At 44.6% G+C, this 24,123-nt stretch overlaps 1 protein-coding gene across 3 annotated transcripts in view; it reads right to left on the minus strand.

Annotated features, from left to right (window-relative positions):
- The window catches only part of FRMD4A (FERM domain containing 4A), a 181,977-nt gene that overhangs the window by 101,370 nt on the left and 56,484 nt on the right, over positions 1 to 24,123 (minus strand). For 2 of the 3 annotated variants that reach the window (XM_045533693.1, XM_045533701.1), the window contains exons 3-5: positions 18,318 to 18,412; positions 7,166 to 7,258; positions 1,674 to 1,758 (exon numbers count right to left, since the gene is read on the minus strand). In XM_045533693.1, coding sequence (XP_045389649.1) covers positions 1,674 to 1,758; positions 7,166 to 7,258; positions 18,318 to 18,412 — 273 coding nt within the window. Of the gene's footprint in view, positions 1 to 1,673; positions 1,759 to 7,165; positions 7,259 to 15,053; positions 15,113 to 18,317; positions 18,413 to 24,123 lie in introns of those variants that run through there. The other variant, XM_045533706.1, reaches the window with a different exon arrangement.

Genomic DNA, 24,123 nt, shown 5'->3' on the forward strand with positions numbered 1-24,123 from the left:
CTTTCTTGTTGGAAAACAGGAATAAAAAGCAGTATTCATCTCAAAAGGCATAAAGACTCAATCAGACAATGGACATCAAGCCCTCGGCAGGTAATAAGACTACACCTTATGTGAGCTTCGTGGTATTAGCTGTTCTCCCGACCCTGAACAGCAGCCCTCGAGAGGGAGCATGAAGGCTGCACTCAGGGGACGTAACGTGCAGGTGGGGCAGCCAGGGGAGCGGGTGTTTCCTTTAAATATGTTCTCCTAGTCATTGTTTTTAACTTGGGTGGTGTTCTGCAAGCTCCTCTCCCTGGGGAGCGAGTGTGTGCTGGAAAGGTGTGTGGGCATTTTGGGTTATCCCATGAAAGGAAACACTCTAAACACATGGGCCAGTTGGATACACTGCAAGGGACTGTCCTGCTCTATTAAGAATTGTCTCTTGAACAGACCAATAAGCATGTGAAAAGGCACTTAACATGATCAGTCATTAGGGCAAAGCAAATCAAAACCATAATGAGATACCACCTCATGCCCATTAGGATGGCTATTACTTAAAAAAAATAAAAAATAAAAAAACCCAAAAAACAGAAAATAAGTGCTGGTGATGATGTGGAGAAATTGAAACCCTGAAGCACTGTTGCACTGTTTGTGGGAATGTAAAATGGAGCAGCCGCTATGGAAAACAGTAAGACAGTGCCTCAAAAAATGACAAGCAGAACTACCATGTGATCCAGCAATCCCACTTCTGGGTATACACCCAAAAGAACTGAAAGCAAGGGCTTGAGGAACTATTCAGGCAGCCATGCTCATGATAGCATTATTCATAAGAGCCAAAAGGTAGGAGCAACCCATGTGTCCATCCACAGATGAATGGATAAACAAAACGTAGTACATACACCCAGTGGAATATTATTCAAGCTTAAAGAGGATGGAAATTCTGACACATGCTACAACATGCGGGAACGTTGAGGACATCATGCTACATGAAATAAGCCAAATATGTATGATTCCACTTATATGAGGGACTAGAGTAGTCGTATTCATAAAGATAGAAAGGAGAATGGTGGTTGGCAAGGGAAGAATGGGGGGTTGTTTAGTGGGTACAGGGTTTCAGAGTGAGGTGATGAAAAGAATTTGGCGGGTGGAGGGTGGTGATGGTTGCATTCGCAGTGTGAATGCACTTAATGCCACTGAACGGTACTCTTAAAAATGATTATGATAATAAATATATGTGCCTTTTACAATTTTAAGAAAAGAATTGTCTCACCTAAAGTGCCACAAGCATCCCCTTGAAAGATACTGTTAGACCACCCACAAATGGTCCCCTAGACACACATTTGGTTATAAGAAGTTCATTCATACTTGCCAGGCCTAAGTTGACTAGTACGTTTGTCACACTTATCTAGTGTTTTCCCCCTTTGTCTCAGTTGAGAAAGAGACCTTTAAAATTAGGATACCTTTAAAATTAGGCTAAGGAACACCCCCACGAAGCCAGAACTACAGAGGGATTGGAAGGAATCACATTATTAACCTGATGCCTTTAGCTTCACGAAGTTCTATTTATTTATAATAAATAAGTTATAAATCACTTCTGTTAATCAATAAAATCACCCAAGGGGCAACACCTTGGGATTTCCAGCTTCAAACAGTACTTTCAGATTTCAGTGGGAAACGGAAGAGGAAGTTCCTACCTTGTAGATGCAGGACTTAGCGTTCAGAAAGAAGAGCTCGATGGTGGCGTTATCCTTCAAGTACGAAATGCTTTCTATATAGAACCTGAAAGACAAAAACTGCGCATGAACCACAGAAAGGGCCGGCACAGCAAATCAGCTGTTCCTTTGAGCTACACGACTTGAGATGCCAACTGGAACGCCCAATCCTAAATGACCAAAAGAGGATGGTGTCATCAATTGCTTTTCTGTGATTCCTTTTTGAGGACAAACAGCATTTTTCAGGTTCCTCTACGGTGGCTCAGGACTATCTCGCCCGACAGCCCTCACCACAGCCAAAGAACTGGCCTGCCACCGATTTGGAAGCACAGACTCTAAAACTGACCGGTCTACTTTCTTTTTCTTTCCCTGCTTTCCGATATTTCAGAATGTTATTTGTTTTCATTACAGCTGCTTGTTTTGTCCTAATCGGTGTTGAGTTGGATTTTTAAAAGATAATTTCCTCTGGTTAATCACACGTCTCTTTGAAATGGTTTACTATGTATCTTCCTGGGGGTGGCAAAGTGTCACTTGATTTCTGCATATCCAGAGAGCTGGGCTAAGTGTTAACACGGTGAGATATGAATGCATATTAAGCCAAATGAAAATTGGGTTTCTATCCAGATGGAGCTTATGGATTTTTTTTCCCCAAGATGAAACATGCTGACATCATTTAGGTTTACACTAAACACGCCTTTACATATCGACTTCCCAATTGATTAAATTCTTTAATGAGATAATGTGCTTGTACTGTCTAAGGACCAGCCACACTAAAGGAGTGAAACAGGGGGCAGGGAGTGGTTGAGATGCAGCTTCTTGGAGGAGAAGAAGGTTCTGGGTGGTGGCAACCCTGAGACTGGACTCGGAGGGTACTGGGTACCCAAGAGGAGGCAGAAGGTGAAACAGGAAGAAACAAGCACTATGATCTAGAACAGCACAACAATCTGACTGCAAGACTCCTGGGGAGAGAGTCAAAGACCAGTGAGTGATCTAGAACCTTCTCTGTGTGACTTAGGGCAAGTCACATGATCTCGCTGGGCCTCTGTTTTCTGGACTGTAAAAGAAGACAGTGGGACTAGGTCAGTGGTTCACCACCTAAGAAGTCCATTGGTTTTTAAATGTGGGAAACTAATTCAAATTACAACAACAACAGCAAAAACAACCAACCAACATTGCCTAAGGCAAACAGAACATGTCTATAGGCTAGGTCAAGCCCACGCCCTACCCGGTTTGCCACCTTTTGTCTACAGACTAAATAAATAATGTCTTCTATCATTTTTCAAATGCATGCAGAGGCTGTCATGTTTAATATAGTATCTGCTCATTTAAACGTGTTAGTGAATCCAGAGTAACCTTAGACATCAGTAGGTTTTCTCAGTCCACAGATATTATTAGTACAATTACCACCATGTCGGGGTCTATAATTCTCAAGGGATTACAAAGTGGCCCTCACACTTGCAAAGCCTGGGAATGAATGAACTAGTGGGTCACCTTCCATGCCCCCTGCATCCCCAAGCAAGCACACGCCTCCTGCTTTTGCAGCAAGTGTTTTAGGGCACAGAGGCCTCCATACCCCTCCACCATGGCCTCAGAGGTAAAGTCGTACAACTGCCAGTTCTTTAATAACAGAAAACTGAAAGGCAGAAGCAACTGTTACATCTCAAAGCAAATGAAGCTTGATTTAATTTTTTAAGGCTAATCCACATCCTTTACAAGGGGCCTTTGGCAAAGGGTAATCAGAATAACAAAATAAGTGGAAGGAAGGAAAGAAAGAAAACACAGGAGAAGGGAGGGGAGGGCGAGGGTAACCCTAATATCAGAATATTAGCAGAGGCCTCCTGAGGTTGACAGCAACCTCAGTACTCTAATAATAATTTTGAATCTAAATCTGTAGGGTCTGAAATAACTTAATTTTAAAAGCAATACCGTCCATCTTTATCTCATTTGCTTTCATTCTTTTCTTTTTTTTTTGAGACAGAGTCTCACTCTGTTGCCTGGGCTAGAGTGAGTGCCGTGGCGTCAGCCTAGCTCACAGCAACCTCAAACTCCTGGGCTTAAGCGATCCTACTGCCTCAGCCTCCCGAGTAGCTGGGACTACAGGCATGCGCCATCATGCCCAGCTAATTTTTTCTATATATATTTTTAGTTGGCCAGATAATTTCTTTCTATTTTTAGTAGAGACGGGGTCTCGCTCTTGCTCAGGCTGGTCTCAAACTCCTGAGCTCGAGCGATCCGCCCCCCTCGGCCTCCCAGAGTGCTAGGATTACAGGCGTGAGTCACCGCGCGGCGGCCTTGCTTTCGTTCTTGAGAATAAAGGAGTGAAGACATTCTACATCCTCCCCTTCCCTCATCCCAATTTTCTCCTGCATCGTGTATTAAGAAAACAGAACACTTCTCTTTTCTTTCCAACCCTCTCATAATGGAAAACCGAAATGAGGCGGCAAATGATACATCTTTGGGGACAGCATTCATTTCCACTGGGCTACATCGTCTGGCCCTAACAGAGGCAGAGCAGGGCCAGGAAATAACAAGCTTCTTTTGAGGTGAAGGAAAAAGAAATATCTCCTTTACACGGAATTGGAAAGTAGTTTCCTGTTCACTTTTCTCACTGAGACGACAGGCTGGAAACCCTGTGAGTTCCGGGCTTGTCCTATCATTGTTTGTTACACTCGGATGTTTAGCTCATCCTGAATTTCCAACTGTACCAGAGAACCGCCGAGTCAGAAATGCCTGGAGAGAGAGAGAGACCTCAGACACCTCCATCCGCACAGGGAGAGAGGCACAGCTCACAGCGGGGGCCCAGGGAGACGGGAGCGTTGACGGTTGGAGTCAGAGTCAAGATTTTCTTTTCTTTTTCAAAAATTCAGTTATTTTTCTGATTTTCCTGAGAGCCTCTCCAGAAGTCCTCCTCTCTGCCAGTAGGGGGCGATGTTGCATTTCCTTAACGATCAGCGCAGAGCAGGGAGGGTTTCCTCAGTTCACAAAGAACATTCCAGGTCTCTGGGAAAACCCAGGGAGATGAATGTTCTTAGAGTCAGAGGGTCTGCATGGACGATTCCAAGTCTGGTTCTGTATTAACCGTGTCTCCACGATGCTGTGACATCAGGGTCCCTGCTGTCCTTGGAGGGGCTCTCCGGCCAGGGTTGGCCAATTCCTGGAGACGGCAAACCGCTCCCCAGGGAGCACGACTTTCACGTGCGACACACTAGCCGTCCCGAGCCCACCCTTCCCCACACCTCTAGGGGCTCTCACACCCAGGGCCACTATTCCCCTGCCCCAATCACCCCAGGGACACGTACCGGACAACTAGGGACAGCCCCGTGCCCCAGAGCCTGCTGAAATCATTCAGACTAGCCAATCCTAAGTCTGCTCACCCTGCCTCGCCTTCCCACGGAAACCACAGTAAGGGCCCCTGTCCACACTCGCCCTCACTCCCCTGGCTCCTTCCTGTGTCGTCCTGCATGGCGTGGCGTGGCGTGGCCTGCCTCCTCCTCTTCCAAACTGTAACAAACTCTCTTTTCTATTTTTCTATGGCAGTCCTCTCCTGACCTGCTGGCCTCACCGCAACTGAGTAACAATAAAACCTATGTTCTAAACAGGCTTTTCAGCAGATTTAACAGGGCTAAATATTAGGGTGTCTTTTCGAGTTAAAAGGAACAACCCTTTAGAGTGAGAGCAACCCTAGCTAAGAGGGTTCCTAGACTCTAGATCGGAGTGACATCGCACTCAAGCCAGGGCAGATGATCCAGGCCTGAGAACGTCTTATCAGACTGTGTATAGCAGGAGTAAGTATGAGCTTCCTGCTTGCATGTTTTTTTTTTGTTTATTTTTTAAGACAACGTCTCGCTCTGTTGCCCTGGGTAGAGTGCAGTGGCATCATCACAGCTCACAGCAACCTCAAACTCTTGGCTCAAAGTGATCCTCCCACCTCAGCCTCCCGAGTGGCTGGGACTACAGGTATGGACCACCACACCTGGCTGATGTTTTCTATTTTTTGTAGACACCAGTTCTCACTCTTGCTTAGGCTGGTCTCGAACTCCTGACCTCCAGGGATCCTCCGGCCTCGGCATCCTAGAGTGCTAGGATTCTAAGCATGAGCCACTGTGCCCTGGCCCCTGTATTACATGTTTGCGCCTATTAAATATTCAAGAGGCTTTGCCTGGGTGTGTGTGGGGGGGGAGTGTTCTCCCCTTCTTTGACTTGTGGAAGCCCCCGACTGTGACAGACCGAGCCCTGTCTGGTCGGGTGGCGACGGTCCAGCCAGACAGCATCAACCGGGTCTCCGGCTCGGCCGCCCCGGCTCCTCCTCTCCCGGCGCACATCCACCGCCTTGCTCCTGGGAGGCACTGAGTATTTACAGCAAGTGTTAATTAAATGGCCCAGTGATTTCATTTCGTAATGAACACAAATGTCACATTTGAAATGCTGACTTTTGGTAGCAAAAAAAAAAAAAAAAAAAAAGAGCATTACTATAATAATGAGAACAATAAGCTGTGAGTTTCTGCAGCCAAAATCTCCGGCGTTTAGAACGGCAACAGCTCTAAGATCTTAACGGGGACACTCCAGCTGAAATATAGCAAGTTGTGGGTAGCAGGCACCTCATTTTAGCTCTGTGCCATCATTGTTATTGTGAGTGGCAGGAAATAGCAGCTGCTGTCTCAATCAGCCAGAGAAGACACGGAGAATCAGGCCCAGGGACTCTGCCCCACAATCTCCCTCCAGATAAAGCTTCCTAGCATCTCCCCTCTTTCTTCTTTTTCTCCTGCTCACTTCAGTTTATTGTCTGTGAAACCCAGACAAATCTAATCTCTGTTTATTTTCCTGCAAACAGTACAGATGATCAGAGCTACAGGACACTTGGCTGAAGAAGACACAATTAAAGGAACAGCCCAGACAATGTACACATCACTATGAGCACACACTTGTGCCTATAAAAAGACACACACACACACACACACACACACACACACACACACACACACATGACACACAGACTTCCTTGGGTGTGTAGGTATATTGTCCTTATATTTTTTTCTTGACCTATTTCGTAAGCTGGCCTGGTCATTGTTCTCAGATGTGGGGAACTTGCCTTGTAGCCCTAAACAATGGTGTGTGGTTGAAAATGACCCTGGTCATCAACTGACTACTGTACTCAGTTTAGCTCAAGATATATGACACCCTCTCCAAAAAAAAAAAAAAAAAAGCAAAAAAAAAAAAATGGGTTTCAATGTTCATTCCACACAAGCATCATAATGCAAATGCACAAACACGGGTTTATCTATGCACACAAACCAATGTGCCTTACACACTCACACCCTGCATCTGCATCTACGAGGAACGCAGCTATACAATGACCTTTCTCCCTGGCAATGATCCAAGACGAACCTGTCCTACCTTCCCCTTGAATCTCTCTGCTGTCCCCGACTTTTCTGACACCAAACAAAAGCAAAAATGCAGATACCAGGTGTACATACCTGACACAGAAGTATAAAACCACGGGTCCTGACTTCTTAGGGAAGTCATGTTCCAAAACTCTTCGATCTAGTTGAAGCCAGTTTAAGTGTCCCCTGAGGAAAATAAAGACAAATTGGTTAGGACTTCGGATTTTGCAGAGGCTTTTTGGGATAAGCGTGTATGTGGAGCGGAACGTGCTGGATTGCAGGTAAATGTGGACCCTAAAGGAATTATCTAGTGAATACTGCATCAGCAGGAGACACTGTGTCACCTGAGTCACCTGAGGAGGAAGAAGAGGCATCAGAAAGTCCTGGGGTTGAGACCTGCACCCTAATGAAAATTAAACCATAAGGAGTATCTCAAATAATTACACTTCCACCTACCATATGACTAAGCCGTTCTACACCCAGGAAAAACGAATGCATCTGTCCCCACAAAGACTTTTGTACAAATGTTCATGGACACTTAATGGACATTTCACAGATATGGTCATAGCCCCCAACTGTAAACAACCCAAATGTTTATCGACGGCAGAATGGATAGACACACTGTGTTACATCTATACCATGGAATACTAAGCAGTGATAAGAGAACGTACTACTGATCGATTAAACATGAGGGCTGTCCGGGAAGTATCTAGCCAGGTCACCATTCTTGTTATATTGAACACTGGATGGCTGGATAGTTTCCAGACAGTCCTCGTGTATATACAGCAACATGATGAATTGCAAAATAATTATGCTAAGTAAAAGAAGACAGATTAAAAAAAGCCAAGTATAGACTGTTTGATTCCATTTATGTAAAACTCCAGAAAATGCACACTAATCACAGCGATAGAAGGCAGATCAGTCATTGCCTGGGGCGTGGCTGAGGGTACAAGAAGAAACATCCTGGGAGTGATGGATATATTCACTGCCTTGATTGTGGTGACGGTTTCATGGATGTGGACGTATGTCCGAATTTATCAAATTGCACACTTTCATGTATGTGGTTTATTGTATGTCAATTATGCCTCATTAACACCATTTTAAAAGGTGAACCACAGAGACATGTGATGATATACGAATGGAGCCAGTGCTGCATTTCTTCCTTCCTTCCCTCCCTCCCTTCTCCTTTCCTTCCCTACACATTCCCTGGCTGCCTTCTCTCTAGAGTGTCTGGGGATGGTCAGCCAGCAAGACGCACACAATCTCTACTCCCCTGGAGCTTATATTCTTGTCAGGAGACAGACACTCAACAACCATGTCCACAATGAATGACGTTCTTGCTAATGGCATTGGGATGAGTTAGGAGGTCATACAAGAGGCTGATCTAGTCTGGGGGTCCAAGAAACACTTCCTGGTGTTTGAGCTGAGATTTGAAGAAAGAGCAGCAGTTAACTTGGCGAAGAGAAAGGGGAACCACTTTCCAGGCAGAGCGGCCAGCATGTGCAAAGGCCCTGAGGTAGGGAGGGAAGGGGTGAACCCAGAGAGAGCGCTGGAGGCTACTTCAAGGATGCTGGTCTTGGAAGCGTGAGGCAGAGCTATGGAACAATTGTGAACAGAGGAATCCACTCTTACCAATCTCAGTCCATATCCTGGAGGGTACAGAGTCCCATCATCACTTTACTGAGCAAACTCACAGGGAATAGACCCAGTGGACCTCACTACATTTCCCCAGGTGGCTGACGCTGTGTGACACCCGTGTTTATCATGCACACACGTGTGCGGAAGGCTGCCACCTGCTCTGTGGATAATAAGAAACAAAATCTGTCTGCATCATTACCTAAAAATGTTTGCTCCCCCAAGCCCATGCTCGCTTCCAACAAAGCAAAGAGAGAAAACACATTAGAGCCTTCCACCCACTTTTTGAGACTTTACTCAAAATGCACCTTTTGCACAAGAAAATAAATCCCTCCCGGGGAAGCCCAAGCCTGTGGCTGCGAGGCCGGTGATGTTTGGATCTGCCTCACGGAGGGTGTCCACCGGAGTAATTCTGGCCTCTTTTTCCTCCTTCTAAGAATCTCCAGCCAGAAAAAAGATTTCCATTAACTTACTGTTTTTATTACCTTGCTCTGTATACAGGAAGAGGAAAAAAACAAAAGGAAGATGGTATTTGCAAGTAAAATGACCAGACCCGCCACCCCGGGTCCACCTCTGTTTCTACACTTCCCAGTGTACAGAACTTACTCTGTGGATGGATTCATTGTCTTCAACTGACTATTTACACCTGGAAGATGTCAGGAGATCTACCTCATAAGGTAAAAGTGTGCAGGTTTGATCAACGGGAAGGTGTTAGACAAATTATCAGAAGCTGCAGCCACTCCCTTCCTGGCTCTGAAAACGCCCCCGGACTCTCAAGGTCCTCTCTTTGGGCTCAGCCTCTTGTAGAAACGCCACATGCACGCTCGACACCACGGCTCTACTCACTGAATCAGAGATTTGTTTCTCCACCCTCTTTATCTGAACGCGTAGACGCTGTTCAAGGCTGAGTCCAAGCCTGACTTATATTCCTTGACTGCCTAAGTCTGGGGTTTCTTTCAAACTTCTCCAGAGCTCCTGGTTTGTGTTGTCTACAAGGCATTTGGTGTAATCTCACACAATGAGTTAGTATTTTAAAAATATGACCTGTCTCGCAACTAAATTGTAAGTTTTCACCATTTAAAAAAATTATCCCAAGAATCTAGCACAGTGCCCAGCAAAGGTGAGGTGCTCAAAAGAAGGGATTGTTCATCGACTGAATGATGGATCACCCCCAAGAGCAATCCATCCCATGACCAGGGAGATTTAAATATTCATCCTGTGCCTTTACAATATTTCTTGATAAATGGCCTGGTGGGAACCACCTTTACATTATCCTCACAAGAGAAGTCTCTGAATCACTCACAGACCAGAACAGCACAAAAGCACAGTCATTTTTTCCAGCACCACGTTACTGACCACACAGCCCGCTGGGGATTAGACTTGGATCTCCAGGCTGTCACTCACACAGGAAGAACCGCAAGGTGGGGACATGTTGCAAGAAGAGCCAGAGACAGGTGTCGCTTGGATCCCACTCCGTTGGGTCTATCAATTCTTCATTCACATTAACAGAAGACACAGGTGCATTTCCTCTCTACATCATTGCATTCCTCACATTAAACTTTTTCAATGAATGACTTTTTAAGCAATGGATTTAACTGGAAACTCTTTTGTTCCCAGCCACATATTGGTTTAGCATTTATCAACTAAATGACCAGAAAGGAAAAAAAATGACCAGGAAGCAAAGAGAAATGAGGAGGCCGGAATCGCCCCTAAATGGAATAGTCAGCCTCTGAGGACAAATGACTTTTATTTCTCCACCTCCCCTGCTGAACTCTTCCTCCCCAATTCTGCATGGGTGGCGGGACGCACATGCTGGCCTGGCTCTGATGGCCAACGGGGAGGCCTTTCCCCGCCCCCGCCCCCGGAGCCCTTGCACCCTGGGCGGGGGTGGGGGAGGGCAGGAAGTTGGCTCTTTCCATATTCTGAGTTTGTAAAAGTCTCTCACTGAAGGGACAGACTGAAGGGACAGGCAATTCAACCAAGATCCCTTATAATAACTGTCCACTATTTCTGCTAAAAGATGGATTAAAAAGCACATTGGGCATCTACCCAAAAGAACAAAGGACAATCTATAAAAAAGACATCTGCACTAGAATATTTATAGCAGCACAATTCACAATTGCAAAGATGTGGAAACAGCTCAAGTGCCCATCAATACATGAGTGGATTGATAAAATGTGGTATATGTATACCATGGAGTTCTACTCAGCCACAAAAAACAAGGGTGATCTAACACCTCTTGTACTATCCTGGATAGAGCTGGAGCCCATTCTACTAAGTGAAGTATCATAAGAATGGAAAAACAAGCACCACATGTACTCACCATCAAATTGGTATTAACTGATCAACAGTTAAGTGCATATATAGTAATAACATTCATTGGGTGTCAGGCAGATGGGAGGGGGAGGCAGGGATGGGTATATTCACACCTAATGGGTGCGGTGAGCACCGTCTGGGGGATGGACACGCTTGAAGCTCTGACTCAGGTGGGGCAAAGGCAATATATGTAACCTAAACATTTGTACCCCTGTAATATGCTGAAATAAAAAAAAATTAAAAATAAAAAAAGAGAGCCTTATAAATAAAATAAAAAAAAACACTGGAAACTATCATATAATTCTGGGGCCCCTATGCTTGGCTGCAATAGACTTGTTAAAATGTTATTTTCTGTTCATCAGTTGGGCCCAAAGTCACATTTCCTGCACCCAACAGGGGCAAGGATTCTACACTGCAGAGGGCTTTTTCCTTCCTATTTAACACTTCATGGTCCTGACACATAGTGCCTCCCTCAGATCTTTCCTTTTTCCCCTTTGTGTTAGGGTGGGAGGGAAAGCCAAGAGGTAAAGGAGTATTTCCTCTACACAGTTTAACTAAGAGATGCCCGATAGCTTGGTTCCCAATGATTCTCATTGATTTTTCATTTGAGATTGCACATTTCAGCGTGTTTGCCAGCAACAATGCAAAAAGGTGCCCCAGCAGACAGAGCATTTTTGCTACTACGGGACTGATAACTATCTTTAAAGCTGAGCGAGATAACACTCATCGGGTTTATGGTTGTAGTAGGTCAAAAATGTCAGGTCGGTAATAAATATGCAGTTGCTTCCGGGCAATCGAAATTGGATGCATTTATTTAACAGATTGCTTTTAGCGGTCTACATTTAAAACAAATAGATTTTTAGTTGAAGTGGTGGCACCTTCAATGGAGATGGCCTCGGGGACAGCTTTGTTTGTAGCTACTGGAGGGTGGAGGAGTGTGATGAGTCTATCTGAGCCCACACTTCTCAGACCTGGTGGGGGAGGACGACGCTGCCTGCTTTTTAGATGTTTTTATCGCAGACAGGTTATTTCATACGGCATGAGTTTCTACAGAAAGCCAGAGCAAGGGTATGAAATTCTCTCAGATGCTGTTGGATGCAGGTGGGGTTGGGAGCTCTTCCAATGGAAGAATGTTTAGCTATTCGGTGTCCCCGACTCCGAAGTACATGCGCTCATCAGGACAGTCCAGGGACACTGATTTAACTACACCCTCAACAGCAGAGAAAGGTTCAAGTAGGGTGTATAGTGGGAAGAACAGATTACTAAATCATTCAGCCCCACTGAATTCCCGGCTTTTTTATTTATGGAAGAATTGTTTGCTCTGCTATGTCCTCTGAACGCTATTCCAAATTTTCTCTTTATTTATCAATCTATTTATTTTTATTTAAATAGATTTAGGGGGGTACAAGTAAGTCGCTTTTTTGTTCCATGGCTGAATCCTACACTAGATCTTAATAATCACCTCCTCAACTACAAATCCAAACTGGACAAGGAGTCAAAGGCCAGTTATTTGGGCATCTCCAGTGGTGACCAGCAGATGCTAAATAAGTATTTGGTGAGAGAATGAAGACATCAGCTTCAAAATATGCCCCACAGATGGATATTCTTGTAGGTTCAAGGACTGCCACCCAGGTATAGGTGTCACTCGCATCCTAAAGAAATGACAGGCTCCATATTAGGAATTCACTCTGGTCACCTGGTCCAGAATCCCAGTTGCCTCCTGTCATTTGTACTGGGAAGGAAAACATGAACAGAAAGCCTGGGTCGCTAAGCCCTCCTTGGACCGCAGCATTCTCTTCTATTTATCTTAGCTCCACACAGAAGGAGTTGCACTCAAGCCCCGCTCTGGTCGCTAAGTAGGAGGCACCGTTGTTTGCTGCAGTGTCTGGTAGCGTGGCCCGGGTCATCTCGGCGGCGGTGACAGACGCGGAACGCCACGTCCCCAGAAGCAGCTATTATATTGCAAGCCAAGCACCGCGGCCGAACTATTGACTCTCCTCTCTCGCCGAATGGCAGATAATAACTGGAAATCCCAAACCCATTTCTAAATAAATTACTTTCCCAGAGCGGCTTCTCGTTGTTGTTTCTTCTGCAATTGGAAAATTGCTTTTCTACATTGCTTATTTTTAAATTGTAGATAAGCTTGTAACCAGGAATGCTGAATGACTAGACCCTTTTCAGATGCCTCGGCCAACGCTAGTCACGGTTTGAGCAAAGGCCAGGACGCCAGCGCAGGACAGGGCGCGTTCCCATGTGCCAGCACACCTGGCACTGGATCGAAAGGTGAATTTCCAATGAGTCAGGCCACTTTACACCTTAATTATTAGGGTAAATCAGACTCCCCAAATAGTACCAATCAAGCAATTCAATTAATTAAAACACAGGATGCTGGGGGGCAGAAGAACCTCAACTCAATTGCCTACCTTATGGGTTCTTTCTAGAATCCTGGCTTAAGGGTGCCTATGAATCCTCTAAAAATTTAAGCAAAAATTATTTTTGTAAACTTTTAAATGTAAATTTTTGGGAAGGAGAGTGAATGTAACTTCTTAACAAATTTCAAAGGCATCTGTGATTCAATAAAAGGTTAATAACTACTCATATTCTTAATTGGTATGTGAAAATCTTACTAACTGTAACCTGGCGTTTAAAATATGCAATAATGGCTAACCAAGTTTATTCTTCTCCTCTCTCAAATTTCTAAATATTTTTTAAAGGTTTTCTTTTTTAATATGGATACTTATTTATAGCATTCAATGAGCAAGTCTTAAAATTTATGACAAGGGATTCAAATTAAAATGTAACTACATTAAGACAATCATGACGTCAACTTGGGGTGTGTTGGATGAATTCTGCTGAATAGTCTAAAAGTTGTTTAGTGATAGCTTTTGATGATGGGACCCTCTGTTCCCACCACCCCCCAGCCCATAATTTAAAAAATATAATTAAAACTCAGGTATTAAAACAATAGAAATATTTCAGAAATAAAATATAAAAATGACTTTTTCTAAATGATGGATGCCAATGTTTGATAAATGAATATCTCAGTTACACTACTTGTACACAGAGAAAAACTAAATCTGAACTTCAGAGTTGGTTCTCAAACTGTCAGGAATGGAACCGAGAAGGGGAACCCAGAAGGTCTATAACTTGGCAGGTCCCTGGGATGTGTCATTATTGGCCCCCAACATTCAAAGTTTAAGCAGAATCAGCTTCTCTTCTTAGCTCTAGAGTGAGGGAGAAAAGGAAATTAACTTCAACATTCCCTCTTTCTAGAACAGGGGTCTTCAAACTTGGCCATACATTAGAATCAACTGGGGAGCTTGGGATGAGCTCAGTGCTCAGGCCACACCCCGATCAATTAAATCAGACTTTCTAGGGGTAGGTCCCAGGCATTCATACTTTCTAAAGTGTCCTGAGGAATTCCATCATGCAGCCAAGGTTGAGAGCCATGACTCTGGCAAAACACAAATAATTATTCTAAGATCAAATTTATACCAGGCTCTAACTTTGTTTCAGAAGATTTTAAATTCAGCCCAAATGTCACCGTTTGCATGTATCACCACAATTCAGATCATTTATAGATGACCACCTGTATCTCCTTTTTTTAGGACGGAGTTGGAAAAACTAAGAGGAGGCCAAATGCAATTGAATTCTGGAATAGAAAAAGGCATTCATGGAAAAACTGGTGAAATTTGAATGAAGTCTGTAGTTTAGTTAACAATGTTTAGTTAGTTTAGTACCAATGTTAATTTCTTAGTTTTGATAAATGGGGCATGGTTTGTAAGATGGTGACATTTGTTGAAGCCAGGTGGAAGGCATACAGGCACTCTACTATTTTTGCAATTCTTCTACAAGTCTAATTGTTTCAAACTAGAAACTTAAATTAAAAAAGAGAAGGTGGAGCTAGTATCAATGCTGCAACACTGTTGATTACTAACAATATTTAACATTCCTGGGCATAAAGTCTTGCACTGTGGACTCAGACACTTTGAATGCAACTTATGGGGTGAGGGAAGCTTAGAGTAATTACCGATGTCCTGTCTCCATCCTGCTGTATGTATCTTTCATCCAGTGTCATCTAGATCCCGCACAATGCCAGCAGCAGTTAGTTCTGAAAGAGTCACTGACAATATACGATCTAGGAGTATCCTACTATTAGAAATTCTACCATTAGGAAGGACAATAGTGCCGGTAATAACATCTTGTCCTTGTACAGGATTTCACAGTTTAGAAGCACTTCTCAAGTGTTAATGCTGTTTGGTTTGCATTAGGAAATAGGCAAATGCATGTGGTATACCATAGGCTGTCATAAAGAATGAAACTCTTATCACATTTGATTATAAAACACACAGTGTAGCACACATACACCCCCTTGCAGTGCACATGCACAATTTGAAAACATGGTTATTAAAAAGATCTTGCGTCAGTGGTACGCAGAGGGTGGGCTCAGGGACACATTATAAGGCCAGTGTTTACTGACACATAATTCACTGACCCCAAGCAGGTGACACCCCCTGGTACTATTTTATAGGGGCAGCTTCTGTTCTTCCGTTTGTTCCCAGGAAAAGGCGACAAGTTCAGATTAGCAAAGTGGCACCAGGAATGTGTGTTGCCCAGGATTGTCTGGCCAGGACTCACAGCACTGGGTCACAGCCATCCCCTGCCGCCCTGTTTCTGTCTCCGTGGAGGCGCTGGCTCTTCATCTCCTCTGGGCCCCTGACACTTGCCTTTTCCCTGATGCACTGCGTGTACCTGCCAGTTCTTTTTTGGAAACCGTGTACCAGCTCCAGCTGTTTTCCCCTGACTTCCTGCTGGCCGCCCACCACTCCTACCACGGCTGGACAGACCCTCCCACCAGACTCAGGGGCAGGTGACGGAGGCGGCTGCACTTTCTCGGGACTGTGCCAGGATGGCTCACATCCTAGTCATCATCGTCCCCCAGACAGCTCCACGATGGCTCACATCCTCTTCATCACATCTCCGCAGAGCCTCCCTGCTGCCACCTCCACTACTAGAGAGGGCGAGACGCTCTGCTCAAGCCTGGTCTCCACACACACACACACACACACACACACACACACACACAGACACACATGCACATGCACATACATGCATGCATGCACTCTTTCCTGGCCTGGCCTCCACATGCACACACAGATGCACATATATGCATATACATGCACACACAGATGCACATACATGCATGCATGTACTCTTTCCTGGCCTGGCCTCCACATGCACACACAGATGCACATATATGCATATACATGCACACACAGGTACACATACATGCATGCATGCACTCTTTCCTGGCCTGGCCTCCACATGCACACACAGATGCACATATATGCATATACATGCACACACAGATGCACATACATGCATGCATGTACTCTTTCCTGGCCTGGCCTCCACATGCACACACAGATGCACATATATGCATATACATGCACACACAGGTACACATACATGCATGCATGCACTCTTTCCTGGCCTGGCCTCCACATGCACACACAGATGCACATATATGCATATACATGCACACACAGATGCACATACATGCATGCATGTACTCTTTCCTGGCCTGGCCTCCACATGCACACACAGATGCACATATATGCATATACATGCACACACAGGTGCACATACATGCATGCATGCACTCTTTCCTGGCCTGGCCTCCACATGCACACACAGATGCACATATATGCATATACATGCACACACAGGTGCACATACATGCATGCATGCACTCTTTCCTGGCCTGGCCTCCACATGCACACACGCACATGCACTCTTTCCTGGCCAGCACAGAGAACCAGGGCAGTGTGGACCCAGAGCATACAGGCTTAGCTGGATGGGACAATCGGATCTGCTGTGTGCACCCCCTCCTATGACATGTGGCTTTCGTGCCCTCATCTCTCCTGGGAGAAAAGTGACTTTCTAACCTTAGGATCGGTTCCTTCCAGCGAGCGCCATCAGGACAACAATCTGGAACATTCAGCAGACATCCCTCTTCCCCTCTGGCCCGCGATAACATGCTTACTCCCCCATTCTTGTTTATGCAAAAGGGAAGTCTAACTGGGCCTGTCTAAAGCTCACAGGGTCTTTTAGTGAACTTACTTGGGAAATGTGAACAATGGGGACATGATTCATTGAAACTTATGGTTTCCTTCTAATTAGTGAAGAAAGTAGGAAGAGCAATTTAAGGAGTTTAAGGAGAAAGAGCAGAAGACATCTGCATTTGAGAAAGTAATTGTTTTAGATGTGTATTTGTTTAAAAGTTTTGTTTTGTTTTTTTTTTTAATTATTATGCTGCCTCCTTTCTGCTACAACCCTGAACTTTTCACAGCAGGGCTTTCTCGTCCCTCCCTGCAGGCATGGCGATTCCTCCTGGCCAGGGGCAGCTGTCTCCGCCTTCCAGATCATTCTTCCACAGGCTCCAGGACCACGGGCTGAGCTTGTTTCTTGAGGAAGATCTGGCTTCGCTCCTGTCTCCTGCTCCCTGAACACACCACAGCCCAAAGTGTCACTAATTTATAGGGCGACCATATGCGCGTGCGTGTGTGTGTGTGTGTGTGTGTGTGTGTGTGTGTGTGTGTGTGTGTGTGTTTATATACACAGAGGAAAGAGAATTATGAAACATTTGCTTACAACAGCTTATTTTTATCTAGGAATCTGTGCAGGTATTCACTGTACTCTTTTGATAACATTACATTCAGAAGAAAATGGAAATTTTAGTAAAGATACTTCATCCTTGTGTTATAAAACACCATTTGACAGAGCCAAATGGAAAAGACCACTGCAAGCAAATATTGTTCTCAACAGATGAGTGACCTGAATTTTTGACTTTCGTATTCACTTGATTTCAGCTTAGACAGTGAAACTGTGCAGATTCTTTTCATTTTGAATCTATCATTCAATTCACTTCCTGCTGTTGTTATCCCAACACCAGAGAGAAACGTTTCATTTCCAGAAGTTTTCGTTTAACTTTAATAGAAAACAAACCCATGCAGATCTAATTAAAAAAAAAAAAATTTCAACCCGAACACGAACCTGTTTGATTCTAACAACTAGCTTAGCTAATAATTTCATAATACTAGCATCACCCTAATTATATCCTGTGGCCGTTCCAGGCGTGATCACAAGGCCTTTGAAACGCAGATGATGAACTTGGACTGACCCCAGACCATGGGACCCAAGTGGCCTGCAGCTGATGCCCCTGCTGACAGCTGGGGCAATTTCAGGTTCTGCCCGTTTCCATCGGGTTCCGAGGGCTTGCGGGGGTACTTACGTCTCATCCGTGAACGCTATCCCAAAGTACTCCTTCTCCTTCAGGTTGAAGTGAGACGCCACGAGGTCAAGAAGCTCCTTGGCCAAAAGCTTGGGCTGGGGGGAGAACACAGTGGACAAGGGTAAGTGACCTGAGACTGCTCTTCCTACAACGGGCCATCTCAGGCTGCCATCATTTTCCCAATGGAATGACTCAAAGCTCAAGTAGGTCGATGCACATGATTTTTATCAACCCCAAAGGAACAGACAAGGAGGGCACCATCGAGCAAACAGCCAAGTCAAGGGCCATCAAAGGACCGAGGCATTCCGTGTTGTTTCCGAGCAGTTGTGTTCTATGAACAAATGACACTGGCTCTTTAGCAGAGTCATCAAAACTCGTGGCTTTCCTTCCCCGTATTTTAAGCTGAATCCATAGGAAGATGCCTTCTTTTAAAAAAGTTAATATATTTAACAAACACTCATACAGTAGTTGCTATGTGGCAGGCACTGCTCTAAGCACTTGACAAATATTATCATCTTTAATCTTTATCAGGACCCTATCAGGTCATCCGTCGTACAGGGAGGAAACCGCCACCCACAGATTAAGCAAGTGTTGGGACTTATCCTCAGCCACTCTGTGTGTTCCCATAATTTTAAATACAAATAATAAAAGTACCTGCTTGCAAAAACTATTCAAATTAAGGCCAAAGAGCCTTGGTAATAGTATTTAAGAATAAACTAAAAACTCATCCTCCCTTTGCCTTTTCAAAGAAGCATAGTCTTTACCTAAGAATGTTTTATTACAACATAAAACTCTTTCTTTAAAATCTTTGCCAATCTAAAGAAGTGCATCAGAGCTTTAGGCACAAAATCTTGGTAGATGTTTGGGAGGATTGTCAACACATTATTCTCCTTGGTCTGTCACTACTGAAAGGATCAAAGAACACCAGGCATGAAAGTGGGGGAGGAGAGAAAGGCTGTCTGATGTGACACATGGCCTAAAAGAGAATAGTTATTTCTAAATGAGTTTCCAGGGCATGCATATGAAAACACATTGCCTTTATCCTGTTACAGCTGCTCCATTCCAAGCACACTCATTGGGTATCTCCAAGCTCAGAGCAAAAACAAAGATTCCAGGAGAGAAAATGTGTGTGTGTACATCATGTATGTTATTTTCAGTCTTCCTGAGTGTATTTCTTATTCTGGTGGCTAGGCATTTCTCTTTTAGGAGAGTGGATAAGATATAAATCAAACGTTACATGGCAGTTTGGTCTTATTTCACTTTTTGGGTGGTATTATGGACTAAATTGTATCTCCCCCAAATTCATGCATTGAAGCCCTAACCCCCAATAGTGTTTGGAGGTGGGGCTTTTGGGAGACATTTGGGGTTAGATGAGGTCATGGGGGTGGGGCCCCATAATGAGATTAGTGCCCTTGGAAAGAAGAGCGGCTTCCTCTCTCTCTCTGCCATGTGAGCACATAGTGGGAAGGTGGCTGTTCACAAACCAGGAAAAGAGCCCTCACCAGTGACGATGCTGAACTTCCTGATCTTGGACTTCCAGCCTCCAGAACTGTGAGAAAATAGATTTCTGTTGTTTAAGCCACTCAGTCTATATGGTATTTTGTTATAGCAGCTGGAGCAGACTAATATAGGTGTATTTCCATTTAATACAACAGACATTTATTAATTGAGTGCCTACTGTATGCAGGGTACTAGCCAAATGCTGCAGGTGATAGAAAAATAAGACACAGCACCTGGCGACACGGACCTCAAACTGTATCAGAGCCAGAGTAGGAGGAGCTACGGTTGAGCTTGAAAAGCCAAAGCAGATGTTCCCTCCTCTGGTGCCTCACTCCTGGGCTCTCAGGGGGCAGCCTCAGGGCCTCAGTGACCATCAAGTAACCAGTGAAAACCTGCTGAAACTGGTTTTGAACTGGTTCGAACTGGTTTGTCAGTGGTTCAAACCCAGACGACAGAAACAGACGGGAGAATCCATCGTGACACATCAACACCATCTAATACAGTCTATCCTTCCCTTCCCACAAAATGTTGGAAACGTGTAAAAGCAATCTTTGTGACCAACAGGCACTCAAGGTGATAGATCAGACCCTCCTTCACTCATAGTGGAACTTCTGTCCCCGGGGGAATGCAGAGGGGTATATCTGGCACATCTCAGAACAGTCACTGGTGGATTACAGAGTAGAATCCACGATGAAGGCTCTAGAAGCTTCCAGTAAATGCTGTTTGCTATAGGCTGCTGCAGGATCTGCTGCCAGCATCACCTCCACCCCAGAAGGTGTTTGGCTGCCCACTAACAAGGTACTGGATGAATCCGTTGTGACTATGAGGTAGTGTGGGTGCTTTCAAATTGCAACGTATAGATACTCCTTGACTTAGGATGTGGCTACCTCCCAACACACCCACTGGAAGTTGAAAATACTGGAAGTCAAAAATGCATTTAATACACCTAAACTACCAAACATCACAGCTTAGCCTACCCTATCTTAGACTGCTCAGAACAATTACATTAGCCTATAGTTGGGCAAAATCGTCAAACACAAAGCCTATTTTATAATAAAGTGCTGAATATCTCATTAATTTATTGAACACAGTACAGCGCAGTCTATCGGTTGTTTACTCTCATGTCTGTGTGGCCACCAACCCCTCAAGACAGGACTGTACCACACGTCACCAGCCCAGGACAAGATCAAAATTCAAAATACAAAGTGCAGTTTCTACTGAATGCATATTGCTTTCGCGCCATCTTGAAGGTCAAAAATCGTAAGTCGAATCATTGTAGATTGAGGACTGTCTGTACAAAAATCTACCTGTCCAAATAACTGTCATCCCTTTCAAAGTAGACACTATTTCCATGAAGCTTGCCATTTCTTAAAACATTTTTGATAATCTTTCGGGTTTGCCCTTGAAGTCAGTGTCAGATGTGTAAAAGCATTTTCACTGGTGATAAATGTTCTTGTACCTAGAATGGACTTGATTTTTTTCAACTGTTAAAAGTCACAAGTCAAGTCAATGGGGCGTGAGGAGGAGGAGGAGGAGGAGGAGAAGGAATGGGTGACCAAGCTGGGTCAACCCTGTTTCACAAAATGAGGCATGACTATAAAGTAATTATTGTGGGTTCTTGATTACTATGCCGAGAGGTCCAGTCCAAACTTGGAAATGACAGAAATAAGATTGCATTCTCGGGCCAGGTGCGGTGGCTCACGCCTGTAATCCTAGCACTCTGGGAGGCCGAGGAGGGAGGATCTCTCGAGGTCAGGAGTTCGAGACCAGCCTGAGCAAGAGCGAGACTCCATCTCTACTAAAAATAGAAAGAAATTAGCTGGCCAACTAAAAATATATGTCGAAAAAATTAGCCGGGTATGGTGGCGCATGCCTGTAGTCCCAGCTACTCGGGAGGCTGAGGCAGGAGGATTGCTTGAGCCCAGGAGTCTGAGGTTGCTGTGAGCTAGGCTGACGCCACGGCACTCTAGCCTGGGCAACAGAGTGAGACTCTGTCTCAAAAAAAAAAAAAAAAAGATTTCATTCTCTGTGAGAGTTAAACTTTAAAGCCAATGTCTCAATGGACTTGATGAGAGATACATAAATTTTCCCAGGAAGAGAAAGAATGATTCCCAGGGTTGGCATAGCGTATCTACACCATGATTAAATATATTCTTTCCTCCATAGAGTGGGTGAGGGTGAATGGGAGGGGGTGTGCGGAGAGGTGGGGGAGGGCAGTTTGGGGAAGGAAAGAAGGAAGCCAGGAAGGCAAATGTGACCTTAGCCAACAGGCACTGAGCACCTGGCCACGTCCCCAGGGATAAGGCCTTTCACATGGCAGAAGTAGAAGCATGGAGTTGCTTCAGCCGATCATATTATATTAACGCTCCTTCTAAGTCCACATCTTCCGAGGAACTCATTGCGCCACCACTGTGTCCCAGACCCGATGCTGACCTCACAATCTTCTAGAACAGAGATTATCATTCCTTTGCCAAAGAAGATTCCGAGGCCTGGAGAGGTCAGGCAGCCTGTCCTCTGTCTCCCAGCAAACCCAGGATTCAAAACAAGGATCGGATAACACTCCATGGAATATTATTTAGCCAGGAAAAAGGAAAGAAATTCTGACATGGATGGACCCTGAAGACATTATGCTAAGTGATAGAAGCCAGACACAAAAGGACAGATATTGTCATAATTCCGCTTAGATGAAGTAATTACAACAAGCACATTTATGGAGACAACAGAATAGAGGTTATCAGGGGATGGCGGGTGGAAAGGATGGACAGTTATTATTTAATGGTTACAGAATTTCTGTTTGAGATGATGAAAAAGTTTTGGAAATAGTAGTGATTGTTACATAACATGGTGAACACACTTCATGCCACTAAATCGCACACACAAAAATGGTTAAAATGGTAAATTTTATGTTATGTATATTTTGACACAATGAAAAAACAAAAAACCAAACGAGGTCTGGCTGGCCTCAAAGCCCACGTGCCTAACCCCTCTGTCATCCCTCATCTGCTGATGCTACTCTCTGGGTGGAAGGTCAAGGATAATGTGCCTTGAGGGCCCTGGCTGGGTGAGGGCCATATCGGTCACTTGAAACCAGCACACTGGCATTATGGATTTATACATCAGTTACCTTGAACTTGGGTAATGTGAATCTTCCCCTGAGGATGAAAAATCAGGTCTCTGAGCCTGCACAGATAAAGAGACGGTTTGACACAGTGAAGAATTCACCAGAGGAACAAATGCCACCTTGGGAGCCTTGTGGAAACTGACTTTTGGCCTCTTCCTGGTGATACGTCCCTCTGATTTAGCCTGTCACATCATCCTTTTTATATTGGAATTTCTGCAATAAAAAAATGACTTTTCTTGGTTGACTCATAAACAGAAGGCCAACTAAAAGGCTCTGCTGAGCAGTAAGTAACACCATCGCTGGAATAAACTTCATCCTTTCAAAGGAAATCTTTTTCATTTGGATGCATAGCTTATTAGATCAAAATTGACATGACAAAGGTCAGTCCCATTACTTTACACAACAGTTATTAGAGATCATAGGTAGCACTTCGAGGAAGAAAAGCCTACATTATCACCCGCAATTTACAAGCGCAGGAATGAAGGCTGTGCAGAGATTCCAGAAGGTGGCAAGGTTATAACTCCTGCATCTGAACTCCTTTAAAAAGCCACACACTGTTTTTTCTGCTGTCATGGTGACCGGCCACAGCCCAGAAAGCGGCTGCTCCACCCACAAGAGTGACAGCTCCCAACAACACCCGATAGATGGAGAGCCCTGCAGTGTGAGTGAGAGTTTAAGTCTTTATTGTTTAAGTCTTTGAGATTTGTTTATCATTATAGCGGAACCTAGTCTATTCTGATTCATTCAGGCACCGGATCTTTAATTCTCTGTACGGTCGGTTTAAAACTGTTTAAGGCATCAGCCCCTTGATTTCCTGATCTTGCAAACTAAGGCAATATCCCACTTTGACATGATAGTGATTAATGTGCTACATTGTTCCAAAAGTTTCTGAAACTCCTTTAGAGAAAGTTGCCGGGTAAGCAGAAAGGGGTCGACTCTTATGTACTTTGAAAGGATGTTTACAGAACCCTGCTGATTATAATTTGCCAATTACTCGTGCTATAAACATTTGTGGCACTTTGCAGGGATCAGACTGGGAGCAAAGCCAGAAAGGCGGCCCATGGCCCGGTCGAGTTGTGCAGGACAACCTGGGCAGGCGCCCAAAGGCCACTCAAGCCAAGCAAGCTCTGCCCATCTCGGGTTGGTCAGAAATAGCCTCTTCTGGGTCATTGGCCATCCTGGCCC

Source organism: Lemur catta, chromosome 1, assembly GCF_020740605.2.
Source record: "Lemur catta isolate mLemCat1 chromosome 1, mLemCat1.pri, whole genome shotgun sequence".
Taxonomy (NCBI): Eukaryota; Metazoa; Chordata; class Mammalia; order Primates; family Lemuridae; genus Lemur; species Lemur catta.